The 16244-nt window shown below is 48.4% G+C and overlaps 1 protein-coding gene across 1 annotated transcript; it reads left to right on the forward strand.

Annotated features, from left to right (window-relative positions):
* Positions 1–8286: 8286 nt before the first annotated feature.
* On the forward strand, positions 8287–15498 carry LOC144135543 (xaa-Arg dipeptidase-like). The gene is made up of 7 exons (XM_077668184.1): positions 8287–8876; positions 9269–9500; positions 10414–10559; positions 12000–12149; positions 13292–13433; positions 14555–14797; positions 15135–15498. Exons 2-7 carry the CDS (start codon positions 9269–9271, stop codon positions 15431–15433), a joined length of 1212 nt encoding a protein of 403 aa, XP_077524310.1. The 5' UTR covers positions 8287–8876; the 3' UTR covers positions 15434–15498.
* The last annotated feature ends 746 nt before the right edge of the window (positions 15499–16244 follow it).

Consider the following 16244-nt stretch of genomic DNA (forward strand, 5'->3'; position numbering starts at 1 on the left):
TAAAAAATGGGGGGTAAAAGAGAAAAGGTTTCCCGATCTACTGAAGGCGAGCAGGGAGTGATGGTGGGGCCCCCGCGTCGTCTATCCAAGCAATAACGAGGACGGGTTGTTCGGCGGGAGACCAGGTGCCGAATTCTCGTTGGCTTCAGCACCGCGCAGACCCAGAAGTTGTGAATATCTATGCGTGCCTTATTATTTTGTGAGTTGCTGACAGGGCACCCTGGGCGGGGTTATGAGTGCAGAAATTGAGGCCACGTCCGAGGTCGGTTGCAGAATCTGCAGAGCTTTGTGAACTCAGCAGGTCACGCTCAATTCAAATGGATTGCGGGATGCAAGCTGTCAGACGGTGTGTGTTCTGGCAGATCTCTGGGCTGCGACTGATGCGTTGAAGAAGACGTATTGATTAAAGGGCTTCGGTGCGGATGGTAACGTGGGCTGCAGGAAGCAAGGTAACGGCGGCTACCGAGCGAAGTGCGTCTTCGACAGCAACCAGCTCGGCGCAGAAGGAAGGTGGAGGCTCCGCTAATTTAAACCTGACATTCTAAGTGCAGGCTCAGTTACAGGGACTGCAGATGTAGTTTCAATGCCCTGGGTGCTGTTGTCTACATATACAGGGATTAAGCCGCTGGGCAAGTGGTGAAGATGGGTGTTGTTGTTGTTGTTGTTGTTGTTGTTGTTGTTGTTGTTGTTGTTGTTGTTGTTGTTGTTGTTGTTGTTGTTGTTGTTGTTGTTGTTGTTGTTGTTGTTGTTGTTGTTGTTGTTGTTGTTAGCCTATCAAAAGACGGCACATACTAACACTGGGGGATCGGCAAAGAATTCACCTGTACTCAGTTAATAAAAAAGAAAGCACACGGGCACGCAACACCGCTGAATTCTACTTCATAAACAGAAAAGGGAAAGGTGTTTTGATTTCATAATAATAATAATAATAATAATAATAATAATAATAATAATAATAATAATAATAATAATAATAATAATAATAATAATAATAATAATAATAATAATAATAATAATAATAATAATAATAATAATAATAATAAAGAGGGATTAAAAAGAATTAAGTCAAAATTGAATACTGAATAGAAAAGAAAGTTTTGTAACACTTAGCAAGACAGGGGATGAGATTCTAGCAGGAAATTTATAACAGCGGTACAAACAGATCTGTGGCTGAACCCAAATATGGTGGTGCCCAATGATAGCAAGAGTGGGCTGCTCAAACTAAGGCCAAGATGCTGCAAGGGCTCCTCTAGCAACTTTCTTCTCAAAGAGGTGAATCGGCGACAATAAAGCCAAAAATGCTCAATAGATTCATGCTCACGGCAAAATGCACAGAGGGGAGAGAGCGCCAAACCCGACCTGTGTAGATAGAAATTTAGAGCAGGGATACCGCAGCGCAGCCTCTTCAGAGATACTTCAAGCTGCCGAGATCGACAAACTTTCCTGTCCCAAGAATATCTGAGGTGCTTATACTCCGCCGATGTTAAAAGCATTGTGTCTTGCGTGCTTAAAAACGCGCGTCGCCGAAACCTAGTTGCTGCAATATAGGCTGTAGCCGGGATGATAGGCAACACGGGGTCGCTTAGGAAAGCTTTTTCGAGATTATCAGCAATCTCATTTACTGTCACACTGCTGTGACCGGGAACCCATACTAAATGAACAAGACTCAAATTCGGAGGAAGCAAGGATAGGAATGTGTTTAAAATGGGACCGTCCACATGTGCGGCGAGGGACGAACACAAAGATAAAGAATCGGCAATTACTGCCACTGCGGCAATAGAGGGGTCTAGCTTGCGTAGAGCAAGTACTACTAGCTGCCAGAAACTCTGCTTGAAAAATATGGGGGAAATCTGGAAGGCGCTATGAAAAGAACCAGTCTAAATGCGAACAGAATATTCCCATACCTGTCTTTTCGTTGCATTGCGATGTGTCTGTTGCTATTGCAATATTTGTAGGTAGGGTTCTTAGATGATCTTCTAGTAGACCATTTAGAATGCAGGGTGGCAAAAGTTTTGCATTTTGGGGGAAAATGTCGAAAACAATGTGAACAGCGGGCCCATTGCATAACGCAGGAAGGATGTTATAAATTTTCGCATCTAAAGGCTCAGGTAATCTTTGCACAAGCACTACCTGAGGTGTATGGAAACGAGACCACAGGGCACCAACAAAGGAGGTTGGCTGACAACAGAAAATGCTTTGCGAACGGTGGAAATGTGATTCATAGATTCTGAGGTAAGTCTTCACAAGGGAGTACTTACTGACATTCACCCGAGCGCAGGCATACGCTCGACCAACAGAGCTAACCGCGACGGCAAGCTTATGGTAGGACGAGAGCGAATTGATCAGTAACTCGAAGTGGGAGCAGTGTTGGTCAAATGTTTTGGGGGGAATCCCCAACGGTGGAGGAGATTTGTAATAAGGGAGTAATTACTCATTGACATCCACCCAAGCGCAGCCATACGGCTACAAAGGAAAGCTAAAGCAATCAATAGCTTTCCTTTGTAGCCGTAATGCTGCACTTGGGTGGATGCCAGTGAGTAAGTACTCCCTTACAACAAATATACTCCACCGTGGAGGATTCCCCTCAAACATTTGACCAACGTAAGTCTGCACAGTTAGAAATTGAAGTGGAGGTAAAAGAGGGGGAATGCGGGCTTCAAGGTACAGCACACTGGTAGCCACAAATTTGGGGAGGCCGAGGCACATTCGGAAGAGCTTCCCTCTCCAGAAGGACGAGAGGAAGAATTTTGTATGTAGCCGAGCCTGAAAACAACACAGATCCGAACTCTAAAATTGGCCTGACATACATCATGTAAATCATTAATAGCGCATCTCTGCGCATGCCGTACCGGTGACTGCATAATCTACGTAACATGCCCACGGCACGAGCCCGTTTCACCGCAACATGGTCAACGTGGGGTCGCCAGGTGAGTTTGTCGTCATAAATGACCCCTAGGCATTTTAGGGATTGAACCTGTGGTATTTGGTTGTAACTGGCAAGTAAGAGAGACCACTACAGGATTCTGGAGCGGGAAAAGAAGGATGACGCACTTGCTAACATTTAACTTCAGCTGTAAGCTGCTCAACCAGTGCTCAAGTGTACTCAAATATGACTGCAACAGACCATAGAGGGAATGTATATCAGGCGCAGCCGCAAAAAACGCAATGTCGTCCGCATAGACGTAAGTGCGTACATGGCGATGGAGAGGAATTGAGCTCAGCAGAATATTAAACAGCACAGGAGAAAGAACAGCTCCTTGCGGTACACCTCTCGTTTGTTTGTACCTATCTGAAGAACACCATTATGGACGCGAAAGAATTCCCTGTTAAAAGAAATGCAGATATCCAAGCAACTATATAATCTCGAACCTGAAGAGACTGTAGCCTATATATTAGGATGGAGTGTTCTACACTGTCGTAAGCTTTTGCGACGTCTAACGTAACCAAGGCCGCGACCAGGCGTTGACGACGAGCAAGGAGAATTCTGCTCTCAATATCAGCATTTGCATTCCATATCGAACACTGTGACCGGAAACCTAGTTGGCACGGGCTGAGTATATTTCTGCTGTCCACGGAGGCTGACACCCAAATTCGTAACACCCTTTCTATTAACTTTATCACGTTTGATGTTAAAAAACTGGCCTAATATTATCCAATTCGTAGCCTCCAACCTGATGTTTAAGTAAAGGGATCACCTTGGCCCGCTTCCACTCAGAAGGTATCCAAGCGTGTTTGATAGAGTAGTTTATTAGGTGAAATAAGGAGTCGGGAGACTCTTCAAAGGAATCTTGAGCATCTCTGTAGTGACACCATCAGGACCAGAAGCAGCAGCTGGCAAACTATGAACTTGTGAAAGCTCCGATAGGTTAACTTGTGAGGCATTATTATTTGGCGCCACTGGCGCAAAACAACATTAGTCGCAAATGTACACGTATAGTAGAGACGAGAACAGCTTTTGCAGGCCCGTGGCAATTAATTCAACCGCCTGGATTGCTTCTTTAGGTGACATAACTAATGATTGTGAATTACGAGAGTACGTGAGCTGTTTTCCAGACAGTAGAAAGCCGAATAGTGCCCGTCGGTTGCCCGACTTTGAAAGATAATCGAAATGTTCTGTGTCATATTTTTCCTTCGCACGACAAACTGTGCGTTTAAATGTGGCTGCAATAAATTTGTAATTACTCCAGTTATTTGGGCATTGGTTATGAAGAAGCTTTTTCCATGCTGCCTTCCTCCACCTGTAATCTCTTGTACAGTCCGCATTCCACCAGATAGAAGAATTCCCATTTTTAGGCCGCACCAGAAACTTTTTACGGCAGTCCTCTATAGCACGACATATGCTTGTTGACTGGTGGGCCCCGGCGATGTAAGACACTGACGCAAGGGCAGAGCGCGACGTCGTCTGAAGTCTGTCATAATTTACATGTGGCTGCTACTGAGAAGACGCCGGAGTTACACGACATATGATATCAAAATGAATAGGTATATGGTCACTTGAGGTGCCGCTATCAACAATCGACCAATTCGTTACGCCAATTCCAGGACTAATGAACGTGAGATCTAAAACAGATTGAGTCTGTACGTGAAGATAAGTGGCCGATCCGGAACATAAGCTTGTGATCAGAAACCCAGTCCCAAAGGCGTTCGCCGCATGTATTAGTCCTGAAACCCCACGACACATGGTGAGAATTGAAGTCCCCAGCCACGAGAACTGGGTTTTTACAGTTAGAGAGTAACAAGTCCAGAGGTCTAATATCCTGTACTCCAGAGGGGAAATAACAATTTTGCTATGGAAAATGGAGAGCACCCAGGAAGCACGAAATCTAATGTCAAAATCTCACAGTCGGGACACATTTGTTGAAAAGATGCCTTAGCCCTGTGGCAAAAGTTTGAAGAGAATAAAGTTAGTAAACCCTTCCTCTTGACTGGCGATCTAGGCGAAATGAACGGCAATTTTTAAAATGAAAATGTTTCTCGGTTGAAAGCCTGGTTTCTTGCAGAATTATGACATCCGAATTAAGCTGGATAGAAATACGGAGTAAATATGTGGAAGCTGAAACAATAGAGCGAGAGTTCCACTGTAGAACTCGCAACGACGCTAAGGTGTCGAAAGCCTAGCAGTAGCAACTGCTTGCTCCAAAATGGTATCCTTGGGCTTTGTGCCAAGCTGCTGCTTCTTTGATTTGGGCTGGGTACGCGGAGAAGAAGACGAATGAGACATGGGGGACCCGCTGTGCTTGAGAACCCGCGCATCAGACTCCATCATCTCAGAATTATAGATGATACCAACATCATTCGAAGTACCCGAGGTAAGTACAGCGGAAGGGGCAGTAGTTCGTTTCTAGGGCTGAGATGCTTAAGGTATTGTAGAACGGCCTGGTAAGAGGAGAGGGAATTGCTGTCGAGAGAGGGGCCAAACCGGCCTGCACGGCATGTGTAATCTAAGTCGCCAGAACGTTTGTAAGGCACTCCGATACACTTGCGAGAATCCTTTCTACCATTTTAGACATGGAAGCCTCCACAGCAGCCGCAATTTCCTGGAACAGCGTCGAGTCTAACATGACTCCTTGACGAGCGGTCACACCTGCATAACCGTGGGCACGTCCTTTTACCTCTGTAATAGCGTCACGGCGCGAACAGCGTTTTCTGTCAATTATCTCAAGAATTTGAATTTCCTGCGCTCGAGAGGGACAGTTTGAGTAGTTTGCAGAATGGGCCCCACCGCAAAGGCAACACTTCTCGTTCTGCTCAGTGCAGATGCTCGTTGCATGACCATCCACACAGTTGCAACACCGCAAGTTGGATTTGCAACCGCCGGCGCTATGGCCATAGCGCCAGCAGTTTATGCACTGCAGAGGCCTAGATGATAATGTGTCTACCCGAAAAAGTAGAGGCCATGCCTTATTTCAGAGGGGCAGGAAGTGCCGGCAAAGGTGACAATCACAGATTCAGTAGGCACGCGCATGTTGTGTACATCCCGGCTACAGCGGTGCACAACAACAAAACCTGCAGCAGACAGAAGCTCAAGAGTCTCTGCTGGAGACAGGGAAGAGTTCACGCCTCGAACAATACCTTTCGCGCAAGCCAGATGTGAAGGGATGAAGGAACTTACCCTAAGCGAGGCCAAGGATGAGTAGTTTAGTAAATCCCTTACACAGGCGATGTCTGGAGATCTGCACAGAATCCCGCCGCGTCCAAACTGGCCTGCCTCTGAGATTGACTCATAATGAGAAGTGGCTGACTGGAGAGCAGCCCGAACAGCTCCAGGGTTGGTCATCTTGATTGCACCGCCATCGTGAGGCACCAGCGCAACAGGGATACTGCCGACGCCGCTGCGAAAAAAAGCTTCCGAAGGCAGGAGATCAGGGAATAGAGAAGCCGACCAGGCGGAGCTGTAAACCTGGGTGGGGTAAGAAATCCGTTTGTCCTCACCTGTCGACACATTTCGGTTTGTAAGGACGCCGTACCGGCTCCTCTACAAGGCTGAGAACTGAAACCCCGGCGCTTGCATGGTTACTTTTGACGAAGGCGGTACTCGTAAAATTTCATGACGGGCAAGGGGCCTTGTGACAGTGCGTACAAGCAGTAAGAGGGAAAACACAGAGAACAAAGGCTTTCAGATCGACAGCTTTCAGGGCCCCGCTCTGATGAAAATCCGGCGGCATTGTATTTGTGAGCGAGAAATACGGATTTGTCGAAAAGGTAGATACGTTGCACATGATATGTCGAATTTGAAAAGTGATCAAAACACTAGAAAACTGGTTCTGGTTTGCTATCGGCAGCCGGGTGTGGGGAGGATGAGCCTTAGGATGCGCAGCTACAAAAAAGAATGCTAATGACGAGGAATCAATTGGAGTGTGCGGGAAATAAAAAAGCAACAACTGAGGCTACATTTGTATAATGTTTCGATTGGTACCCATACAGATGTAGAGGCGGAGACGGCCAGTATTCCCAGACGTCTAGCGTTCGGAGATAATGAACGTAACGCGATGGCACATGCGGTAGACGCCAGGAATAGATGGTTGGTGAGTGGGGCCTAAAAGCGGGAAAGCAACCTGAAGACAGAAGTTCAGGATTTAAAGTTGGCATAGAGTAAAGGTCGGTGTAAGCTTTACTTAGAAATTGTAAATTCGAAGGCAACACTTTCTGGCATTGGTCAGTATATGAAGAAAATAAAGTCGGCAGAGGCACTTCATACTGCTTACGTGTGAGAAGGCGTAAACCCACCCGCTCACTTTGTGAACGCAGTCGCCGCGCGCTACGGCGTGATATAACCCGATGCCACGCTGCTGGCAGTTCTACCCCTGCGTGGCTCTACGTAGCAGCCGCCGCGAGGCCGCCACACCGCTTCTGATGAGCGCGCTTTGCGACGGCAGTCGCCGCCGTACCACGGCCCGAGCTCCGAGTTAAGAATACACGATAGCTAAGGGGTCAATGTCCACAAATGCTCAATTGGTCATTCTTTACTTGACATTCATAGATTCGCACTTAGCAGCCTAAAAAACGAGGGCAGAAGCGAACGAGAAGAGAAAACACATGCTATCCAAGTTGTCGCGAGCATCCTCGAGCGGCCAATCATTAATTTAACCGCCACCTGCCAGGTTGCATGAGGACGCCATCGTTCATGGATACCATCGAGTGTTAACACACACGCACGCACGTACACATACGCATGCACACACGCGCGCACACACGGGTTTTCGCTCAATGGGGCAAGTGAGGCTTGCGCCTAAAATACCCAGCCAGAGGTGGCACCCGTCATCTCCCTGTTTCAGAGCATTCATCTATCTATCCATTTTGTGGGACTGTCTTTGAGAGAACGGAATCGTGCCATGAGTGCCACGAGCACATCATTTGAAGTTCGTAAGTCTTGGTGCCAGCTCAGTTTAATAAAGATAACTCAACCCACGCAGAGCAAGCCAAGACCATCCCGAGCGTCACCCAGTGCTGGCCAATCGGCATTTTTTTTTGCGCGCGCGAAAGCACTTTTTGACTTGGAAAGCTGAAGAACTGGAGGTATTTAGTAGAGTGGAGAGCTGGGCGAGTCGGTACATGATTGAAGAAGGAAACCAGCGCAAAAGACAAAGACACAGGAACAAGGAACACAGGACAGCGCTGGACAGCCGATACAGTCGTTGTTGTTGTTGTTGTTGACCTCACACAATGATAGTCCAGCGATGTCCTGTGTTCCTTGTTCCTGTGTCTTCGTCTTTTGCGCTGGTTTCCTTCTTCAACTGGAGGTATGTGTGAAGCCTCAAACTTTAAACTTTGACGGAGCGCCAGCTGCTCCTCGTTGTCGGGGGAGTGGGGTAGGATCGAGCCGCCGCCCGAAGACCGGCCGCGAAGCTGCCTCGTGCCACATTTTCTCTCTCTGGGTCTGCTCGCCGCTGTTTCCCCAACAAACGGACTCTCCGCTGTGCGTCGAGGTCCGCCGTCCCCGCTCCCGACGCGCGAGAGCCTTCGGCGCCAGCTCTGCAAGCACCAAACGGCTCATCAAGCACCGCGCCCAAACGAGGTGTAAATGGAGCAAGGAAAAGAAAACAAAGAAGAAGCGCACACAGCTAATCAAGCGCTTTCGCGCGTCCTACTCGGTTTAACTACGTTATAACCCTACCGTTATTTATCTAACGCTGTTTATGGCTCATGGGATAAAAGGGGGATGCTTATGTCAATAAGAAAAAAAGCTGTGCAGGCTCGTGGTTACGTGCAATAGACTTCGTTTTTCTCACAATCGCCGCCAGTAGCGACCCTGGCTTTGTCACCGTCTCCGACTGCAACCTTGAGCTGCCGCGTAGTGCGCTTTCTACGTGCCGGTGTTCTCAGTTCACGTGTTACTTGCTCAAGAGGACCGCGATCGGCGCAAGAACCACAGCAAGGTACTCAGCCTCATCATTCCAAATTTTCGGAATCGGAAGGGAAAATTTGCGGACAAGGCATGTGGGTCTCCTCGAGTCCCCAGGTGTATCGTGCCAGATTCTGCAGCCCCTACACGAGAGCGCCGACAGAAACGGAACCAAAGATTTATGCGGATTAACAAAAATCACAACGCTGCGACAGTCATAATGTTTCTATTCAGGCAGCCGTATACGCGCAAGACTAGCAGTTGGCGCTGCCGTCTTCAAGGAGAACTCTGTAATCTTGGAGGTGCAACCTGACGGCCTGTTTAGAATGTTACGTCCCTGAACGCACCAAAGGAGACGTAACCGTTCTTTTGAGGCCCCGGAAGATAGTCACAGAGGTTTTAATTTTTCTCTTTACGTGGTGGCAGATGGCCACCTCGGAGTACTCCACCGCCGTCGAGGACACCGTCGAGGGCAATGCCGCCGAGCTGTGGGAGCTGAGCATGTGCCTCTGGAGCCACCCCGAACTGGCGCTGAAGGAGAGGAAGGCGCACCACCTGCTCACCGGCTTCCTGGAAAAGTGGGGCTTCAAGGTCCACAGGCACCACCACCTGGAGACGGCCTTCAGGGCGGAGGCCGTCGCACCGGGAGGCGCCGACGGTACGTGCCGCTGTAATGACGCGCCTACCGCCCTGTAAGATATTAATCGAGCAGCCGTATTATGTTTACCGTATTTTGCGGTTGACAACTCGCGTTTTATTTTTGTCGTATTTTTCTGGTGTGAGTTAAGCGAGTATTGTACATCGTACTCGTACTGTATCCTCAGTGGCCTCTGCGCCATTTTCCTTCAACTAATGCTTCCAGGGTTTATTTCAATATTAGCAATGTTTTAAGCGACAGAGCACACTGCTCAAGAGGGCGACGCAGTTAAAGTTGCGCCTTTTTCCAGAAATATTCAAAACTTTGCCCATTTTGGCCTCAGCTTAGGTCATCGCATTTTTGCAGCTGCCCGCTCATCGTAGAGCAGGAGAAATCATAGCTGCTGCTATTTTAGAATTCTTGGCCTGGGCAAGTGTTTTACACGTCACTTCCGCTCGCAGCTATTTGGCGATGGCAATGTACACTCGTGCGAATTTTTCTGCGCAGTGCCATTGCTACAGCTATCTGAATACAAAGTTCTGGAGGGGAAGATTGGGATTGGGATGGGGGGGGGGGGGGGGGACATCTGAAATTTCGGCAAAGATGACGTCACCGTGCACTACTCCAAAGCAGTGAAAAGCCTTAACATCATCGCGGTTTTGATCGCTGATTACGCCATCATTTTAAATGCTAGCGCAAAACTACTTTGCATGCTTTACCTAGAGGCTTCATAGATTCGAATTGTCAAAAAACCATTTCACTTTCTCTTTAGCTCGTTAATAGGATCTTCGACTGCGTAAACAGGCTTAATACGCAAACCATCTCTGAGACTCCGAGCTAGTGGCAGGTGTGTCAGTCATCCTCTCAGAGAGCGGAGGCAGCGAAATAGAATATTTACTGACCGAGGCCTTGCCACCCTTGTTCCGCCACCCAGGACCCACAGTGGCGCTGATGGCCGAGTACGACGCCCTTCCGGATATTGGCCACGGATGCGGTCACAACCTGATCGCCGAGGCCGCCATGGGCGCTGCCATAGCCGTCATGGACGCCATGAAGAAGTTCAGCAACGTCCGCGGCAAGGTACAACCCTGATCTGAGATAGAAAAGCCCACCTTTAAAGCTTGAAACCGGGCTTTTTGTCTTTGTGTGTATGTGTTTAAGCGATTGCTCGTGCGCTCTATCCTCGCTACAGGACGGGCGAGCGCATGCATATTTAATCAAGATCAAAACAAAGGCACGAACAAGTGAGCACTGTCGAAAGATGATCACTTAAAAATTACGTGGTCTTCCGCAATTGCTACGAAGGAGGACGATCGGCAGAAGGTCTGGAATTGGGGCACCAGCAGATGGGTCATTGGTGGCGTCAATATTTTGCAGGTGCATAGGCGCGTATGTGCACTATTTTTGCTGTCTAAGGCGTTCATACATGTATAGTCCTCTTTCGGCGGAAAAGTCATGGTGTTTGTGCGCTCGCGTGTTTGCGTATGTGTGCGCATGCGCGCGTGTGCGTGAAGCCTACTCTCCAGCACCCCTAGCGAATCGAGGCACCTTCCGGACACCCTCCTGACCCTGAAGGGGCCTCCTCCGGTAAGTGCCCGGATGTGCATCTCGCACCTAAGAGCCTTCACCTCCACTCATCTCCACCGCCTTCACCCAGCAGAAGCCCATGTTGTAAAGGAACGAAAAAGCGACGGTGAAATCAAATTAAAAAACGCAGTGGTAAGGTGATCATTGCAAAAGCGAAAAGTACAACCATATATTCATTATCCTATATACTCATCCTCCTCATCCATCATATACTCATCATATTCTTAAACACAGTAGCTATACATTTGAGCCCAATGCCACTTAGAAAACACGCCTATAATTTCCGAAACTCTTCCTTCGTTTCTTGTTTTAATTTCTGGAATGGCCTTCAGGACTGCGCTGTATATAGCACCACTAAATAGGAGAGCTCGAACGTTTTTTTTAGAATTTTACTACAGGAAACGAGATAATTAAGTACTTATAATGATTTTTGTTGTCACTTCTAGAATCTCCATTCGTGCTTCCGCATACCCTTTTTTCGTATTCACTGCTGATCCTGTATTCGTGCTTTGACCTCGCTTTTTGATGGTTAGTTATTAGTATTTGAATTTTTCTTGAAAATTACTCTCCTGTACTGGCCCTCAAGTGAGGGCAACAGTGCTCATAAATAAAAATATATAATAAACAAGTACTGCTAATGCCGATTTGTCGCGCCACTTCGTATGGTAGCCAGCGATTTTTATTTCCTCTTTTTACTGCACGCAAAGTGTATCTGTTTGTCGTTCCACCAGCGCCAAAACTCCAGTCAAGCCCAGCAGTATATAGTCGAGATGTCCCGGCTAAGCGGTGCGCCATTCGACCGCACAGCCGCCACTGTTTGAGACACACGCGTACTGTTGCGTCGAAGTGATTGGGCGACCAGCTATCCTCATATACGAGGCTCTGGAGGGGAATCTGCGGGCGAAGTCCCCCTAACGCCTCCGCCTTCTCCAGTTGGTCGTGATCGGAACACCCGGCGAGGAGGGTGCTGGCGGAAAAGTGCTGCTCCTCGAGAAAGGAGCTTTTGCGGACGTCGACGCCGCCCTCATGGCACATCCCGGCTTTAGAGACGTCCTCAAGGCCTACTTCAATTCAAGGCGCCAGGTAAGACGCAACCAGTGCCCTCCATCGGGTCGTTTTTGCTTCAGTTGTAAGTAAATGAAAACCAGTTTTAGTCTCGAGGGAACGAGTTGCCCTTCCTACTGCAACCTCTTTCATGTGAAGGTCCTACTTTGTTGTATGTGATAATTGAGGGTGTTATTTGGTATAACAAATGGAGGAAAAAGAGGCGCCGACCCCAAAAACTAATGTGCGCGCGCGCACACTACGCACGCACGCGCTTGCGCGCGCTACGCATTTGACAGTAGCCCGCTTTCAACGTTTTCTGCTGCTGCACTTTTTGAGTACTTCAGTCCACTTTATGCACTCCTTGAGTACTTCAGACCACTTATGTATATTTGTGTTCTTTGTCTTGTGTGTTCACTTAGCGCTAGCAAAATGATTTCAACTGCTTTCCAACTAGCCCAAGTTTCCGCCTTAATAAGTGTCACTTATGCGGGTCGCGGCAGTACGAGGTGTCCATGACGCTCTTTCGGCTCAGTATACTATGATTAAATCTCTATTTGCGTCGATCGGGGTTCTTCTTACCAACCTTTGCGACCTTAATAAAATAGAATCACTTGATCACCTTCTCCTCTCCCATGGGCGGTTTTCTTCTCAGCGAAGAGCTTCTCGGGAAATTCCCCTTGCTCGATTAGGGATCCCTCTTTCTTTTCCGGTTCTTCTCTCCTTGGGGTCAAGCAACAGGGGATGTGTCCTAAAGCTAGTGATCGATTATCTTAATTGCATCACTGCGTCAGGAAAATTAATTTGTTAGTTATTATTTTCGACATATTTCCTTTCATACAAAATTGCACTCACGTCAACCTCATTTGCGTCAATATATCACTATTGTTTGAATGTGCTAAACGCCCTCGCTAATCCCCCACCGTGGGTATGTGCCACTTTACGTGAGGTCTACAACAACTGAGACCTGCTAGTCGGGAACTTCGTAACGCCCGGCAGAAATACATAGGAGAGATAGCCTAGAGGGAAGTATACAAATTGGAAGCAATTGAATCACACACGGTAATTTTTTCGATAATTTTTCGTAACTAGGCAGAAACGTGGGCCTGGGTCTGGCTGTCGCTTGCCTTTCTCACTGCACCGTCATTGCTCATGCATGCTTTACCACCTGGGCGCCAAAGTTGGACGTCCAGTACGAGGCAAAAGCACCGCATGCACCCGAATCACCGTGGGTGGGCCCCAACGCCCAAGACGCCGCAGTCGCTGCCTACGTAAACCTCTCCTTGCTTCGCCAGCATATAACGCCTGCCAGCAGGATACTGGGTAAGCGGAACAACTGAAGATCACGTCAGTTCACAGAAACGATGGCGATAAAAAATGGTTTTAGCAAAGCGAACACTCGCTGCGCACCTGCTGTGGAAGGCTCACACCCCAAATAGCCTTGCAGCTTCCACTGCACACGTGTAGCATGCATCTGGTAATCGTGTATAGGTCGGTTAGTGCATCTATATAGGTTGTGCTAATTCTGTCTTATTACTGCTGTCTGTGGTGAGAGGGACGGTTTTGTGTGACGAGCTGCGGTTAATGCCGCGAATCTGCACTTGTGCTGTGCGAGACACCATAGCAAAACATTCCGGATTTCGACCATATGGAATGCTGCAACGAGCACTGACATCGCACAGCACCAGGGGCGTTTCCTAATCGCACCCGCTGAATGCAGACGTCCTGGAATGGGGACCGAGTTATACTCGCGTTTCCACACGCAGGATGTGCGCAAAATTAGCGCTGTGTGGGGATCTGCAGGCAGACATTTGGATATTTCTTTCGCGAGTGCCGTAAGCGTCACTCTATGAGGCTTTGAGCAGTTGTGTCCACCTGACAGACAGTCAAGTCGACAGCGCGGTAAAGATGACAAGGAACACCACTGCGCGAGGTATAAAAAAAGCACAACTCACGGAGAGGTGGGCATAACTACTGCAGATTCATAACAAGTCGCTGCACAGACGTGGTTTTAAAATGCAGCAGCTAAGGGCTTCTGTCCAGCGACGTGTTCTGTAACATTCTCAAGCCATCTGAATGGTAAAAGTCCGCGCCAAGACCCAAGCGTGCTGAGCTTTGGGAACATTACGACCTTCACTTATATCGAAGCATGAGCTTTTACGGCGCCTGTTAACGGCAAAAATGGCTGGCACCAACACGACCTTAGCTCAGTTCTCAGAGCGACTGCCCCGGACAGGGGGTGGTCTCGGACCAGGGCGAATTTTTCTTCGACCAAGAAGTTTCTGTGAAAGCTTTCTAGCTTTCCTTCGTAACCATATGACTGCGCGTGGGGGGCAGCTAATAAGTAATTCTCCCTGATAATAAATTCTGCTCGGCCTTGGGGGGATTCCCCTGAAATTGAACAAACAGCCTTTTGGTCCCTGTCTGCCTTAAAATTGGTGCAGGAGTGGCGAAGCAGCTGGGTTCCCATGCCAGCGTGGTTCCCGAGTCGAGCAGGCTCGTCTACCAGTTGCGAGCTCCCAACCAGGAGGAACGCTCCTCGCTCGTCAAACGGGCGCAGGGCGCCTTCCAGGCGGCTGCCCTTGCCACCGGCTGTCGAGTCACCATAGAACGCGGCATGGAATACAAAGAGCTCATCCACAACGACGCGCTTCTTCAGACGTACAGGAAACACGCCGAAGCTATGGGTGCGGTTGTTCTTTGTGTTTCTAAATAGGTGTCTCAGAAAGCTTGCCCATGGTTTTGAGCTGAAAGTTTGGCCAGTGTTTCGGACAAGAAGGTTTCGTACAACTGGATGGCGCTGTGACTTCGAACAAGTTTAAGGCGATGCTGAACACCTGGGTCCACATTTTGTGGCAATTTCTATTGCGGTCCATTCTTTTGTTTTCTTCGGTTCAGCCTGCGATGCCGGAACGGATAACTTATATTTCTTGTATTCCTGTCAGTCATGACGTCACAAGTAGCAACCGCCAACAATAGAAGCTCAAGTGGGAAAATAGTGACTGATCACGCTTCTGTACGCAGGGGTGTCTTTCTTTGACATCACCAAGAACATCGTCGCGAGAACGGGCGGGTCTACAGATGCCGGCAACGTGTCCTACGCCCTTCCTACCCTGCACCCGTTGTTCACCGCGGGCACAGTGCGCCCCCACTCGCGGTCTTTCACTGAGGCCGCGGGCTCCGAAGACGCCCAGAAGGCCACTCGGTGCACGGCCAAAGCCCTCGCCCTCACCGCCCTGGACCTGATGTCGGATCCGGCGCTGATGGCGCAGGTGCGGAAGGACTTCGAGGTGTGGAAGAGCGCGCAGGCTCCTTCCGTCTAGTCAACGGTGTGCGCCAAGCGTTGTCCTCGATTGATCCCGGACTATAGAAGCCAATAAACCTTGAGCCTGGAGTAATGGTGTTACCCTGGTTAAACTCCGAAGCTCTGCGTTAGGTGCTTCTCTCACTTCTTGTACTGTCTGCTACAATACGCCAAAAGCGACACGAAAGAACAGCCAGGGATTTTTGGTTGCCTATCCGGGCTGGAGAAGTGGTAGTCGTGGCTGTTTCACATGATACGCCTGGTTTTTTGAGGCCTTGTTTTCCCTGAAATTTACGTTTTCTAGCCTAAATTTCACATTTTGATTGAGAAAGGATCACTCCACTCTGGTCTCCTGGTAGAATGAAATGCATACCCCTCCTTCGTCGAAACAGGTAAGGGCTGAAGAAGAAGCAAACGCGTTTTGCAGTGAATTACAATGGCGAGCACGAGAATATCAGCTCCGAAATGCGGAACACTCTTCTGTAGCAGCGACGGCAGCCTTGTTAAAATTTATCTCTGCTTTCATTTCTTGTTAATTGCATATGATGTCCCTGAATATTTAATTTTTTCTTTTTATGTTCTGCGCTCTTTGAAATGTCCTGCCGCTTTTTCAGTAATCCAGAAATCTGACAAAATTGAGATGGCAAAACCTTTTCGATCATATTTTTTATCATTATGTCTTCACCGCCCGTTTCTTAGTTGATCTCTCGGTGTTGGTGTGAGCCACTTCATATCCGTGGCCGAAAACCACAGCAACGATCTTCATAAGGGTAACGACTCCCCAATGGCTACCACTGGTGGCGCATATAAAATAAAATCCACGATCATCA

This window comes from Amblyomma americanum, chromosome 5, assembly GCF_052857255.1.
Source record: "Amblyomma americanum isolate KBUSLIRL-KWMA chromosome 5, ASM5285725v1, whole genome shotgun sequence".
NCBI lineage: Eukaryota > Metazoa > Arthropoda > Arachnida > Ixodida > Ixodidae > Amblyomma > Amblyomma americanum.

What these genes read in the sequence shown, in the direction of transcription:
- LOC144135543 (XM_077668184.1), top strand. Translation starts at nt 9,269, where the DNA reads ATGGCCACCTCGGAGTACTCCACCGCCGTCGAGGACACCGTCGAGGGC. An exon ending in TCAGCAACGTCCGCGGCAAG is followed by an intron (nt 10,560 to 11,999) that starts GTACAACCCTGA and finishes CGCCTTCTCCAG; the next exon opens with TTGGTCGTGATCGGAACACC. An exon ending in GCCTGCCAGCAGGATACTGG is followed by an intron (nt 13,434 to 14,554) that starts GTAAGCGGAACA and finishes AAATTGGTGCAG; the next exon opens with GAGTGGCGAAGCAGCTGGGT.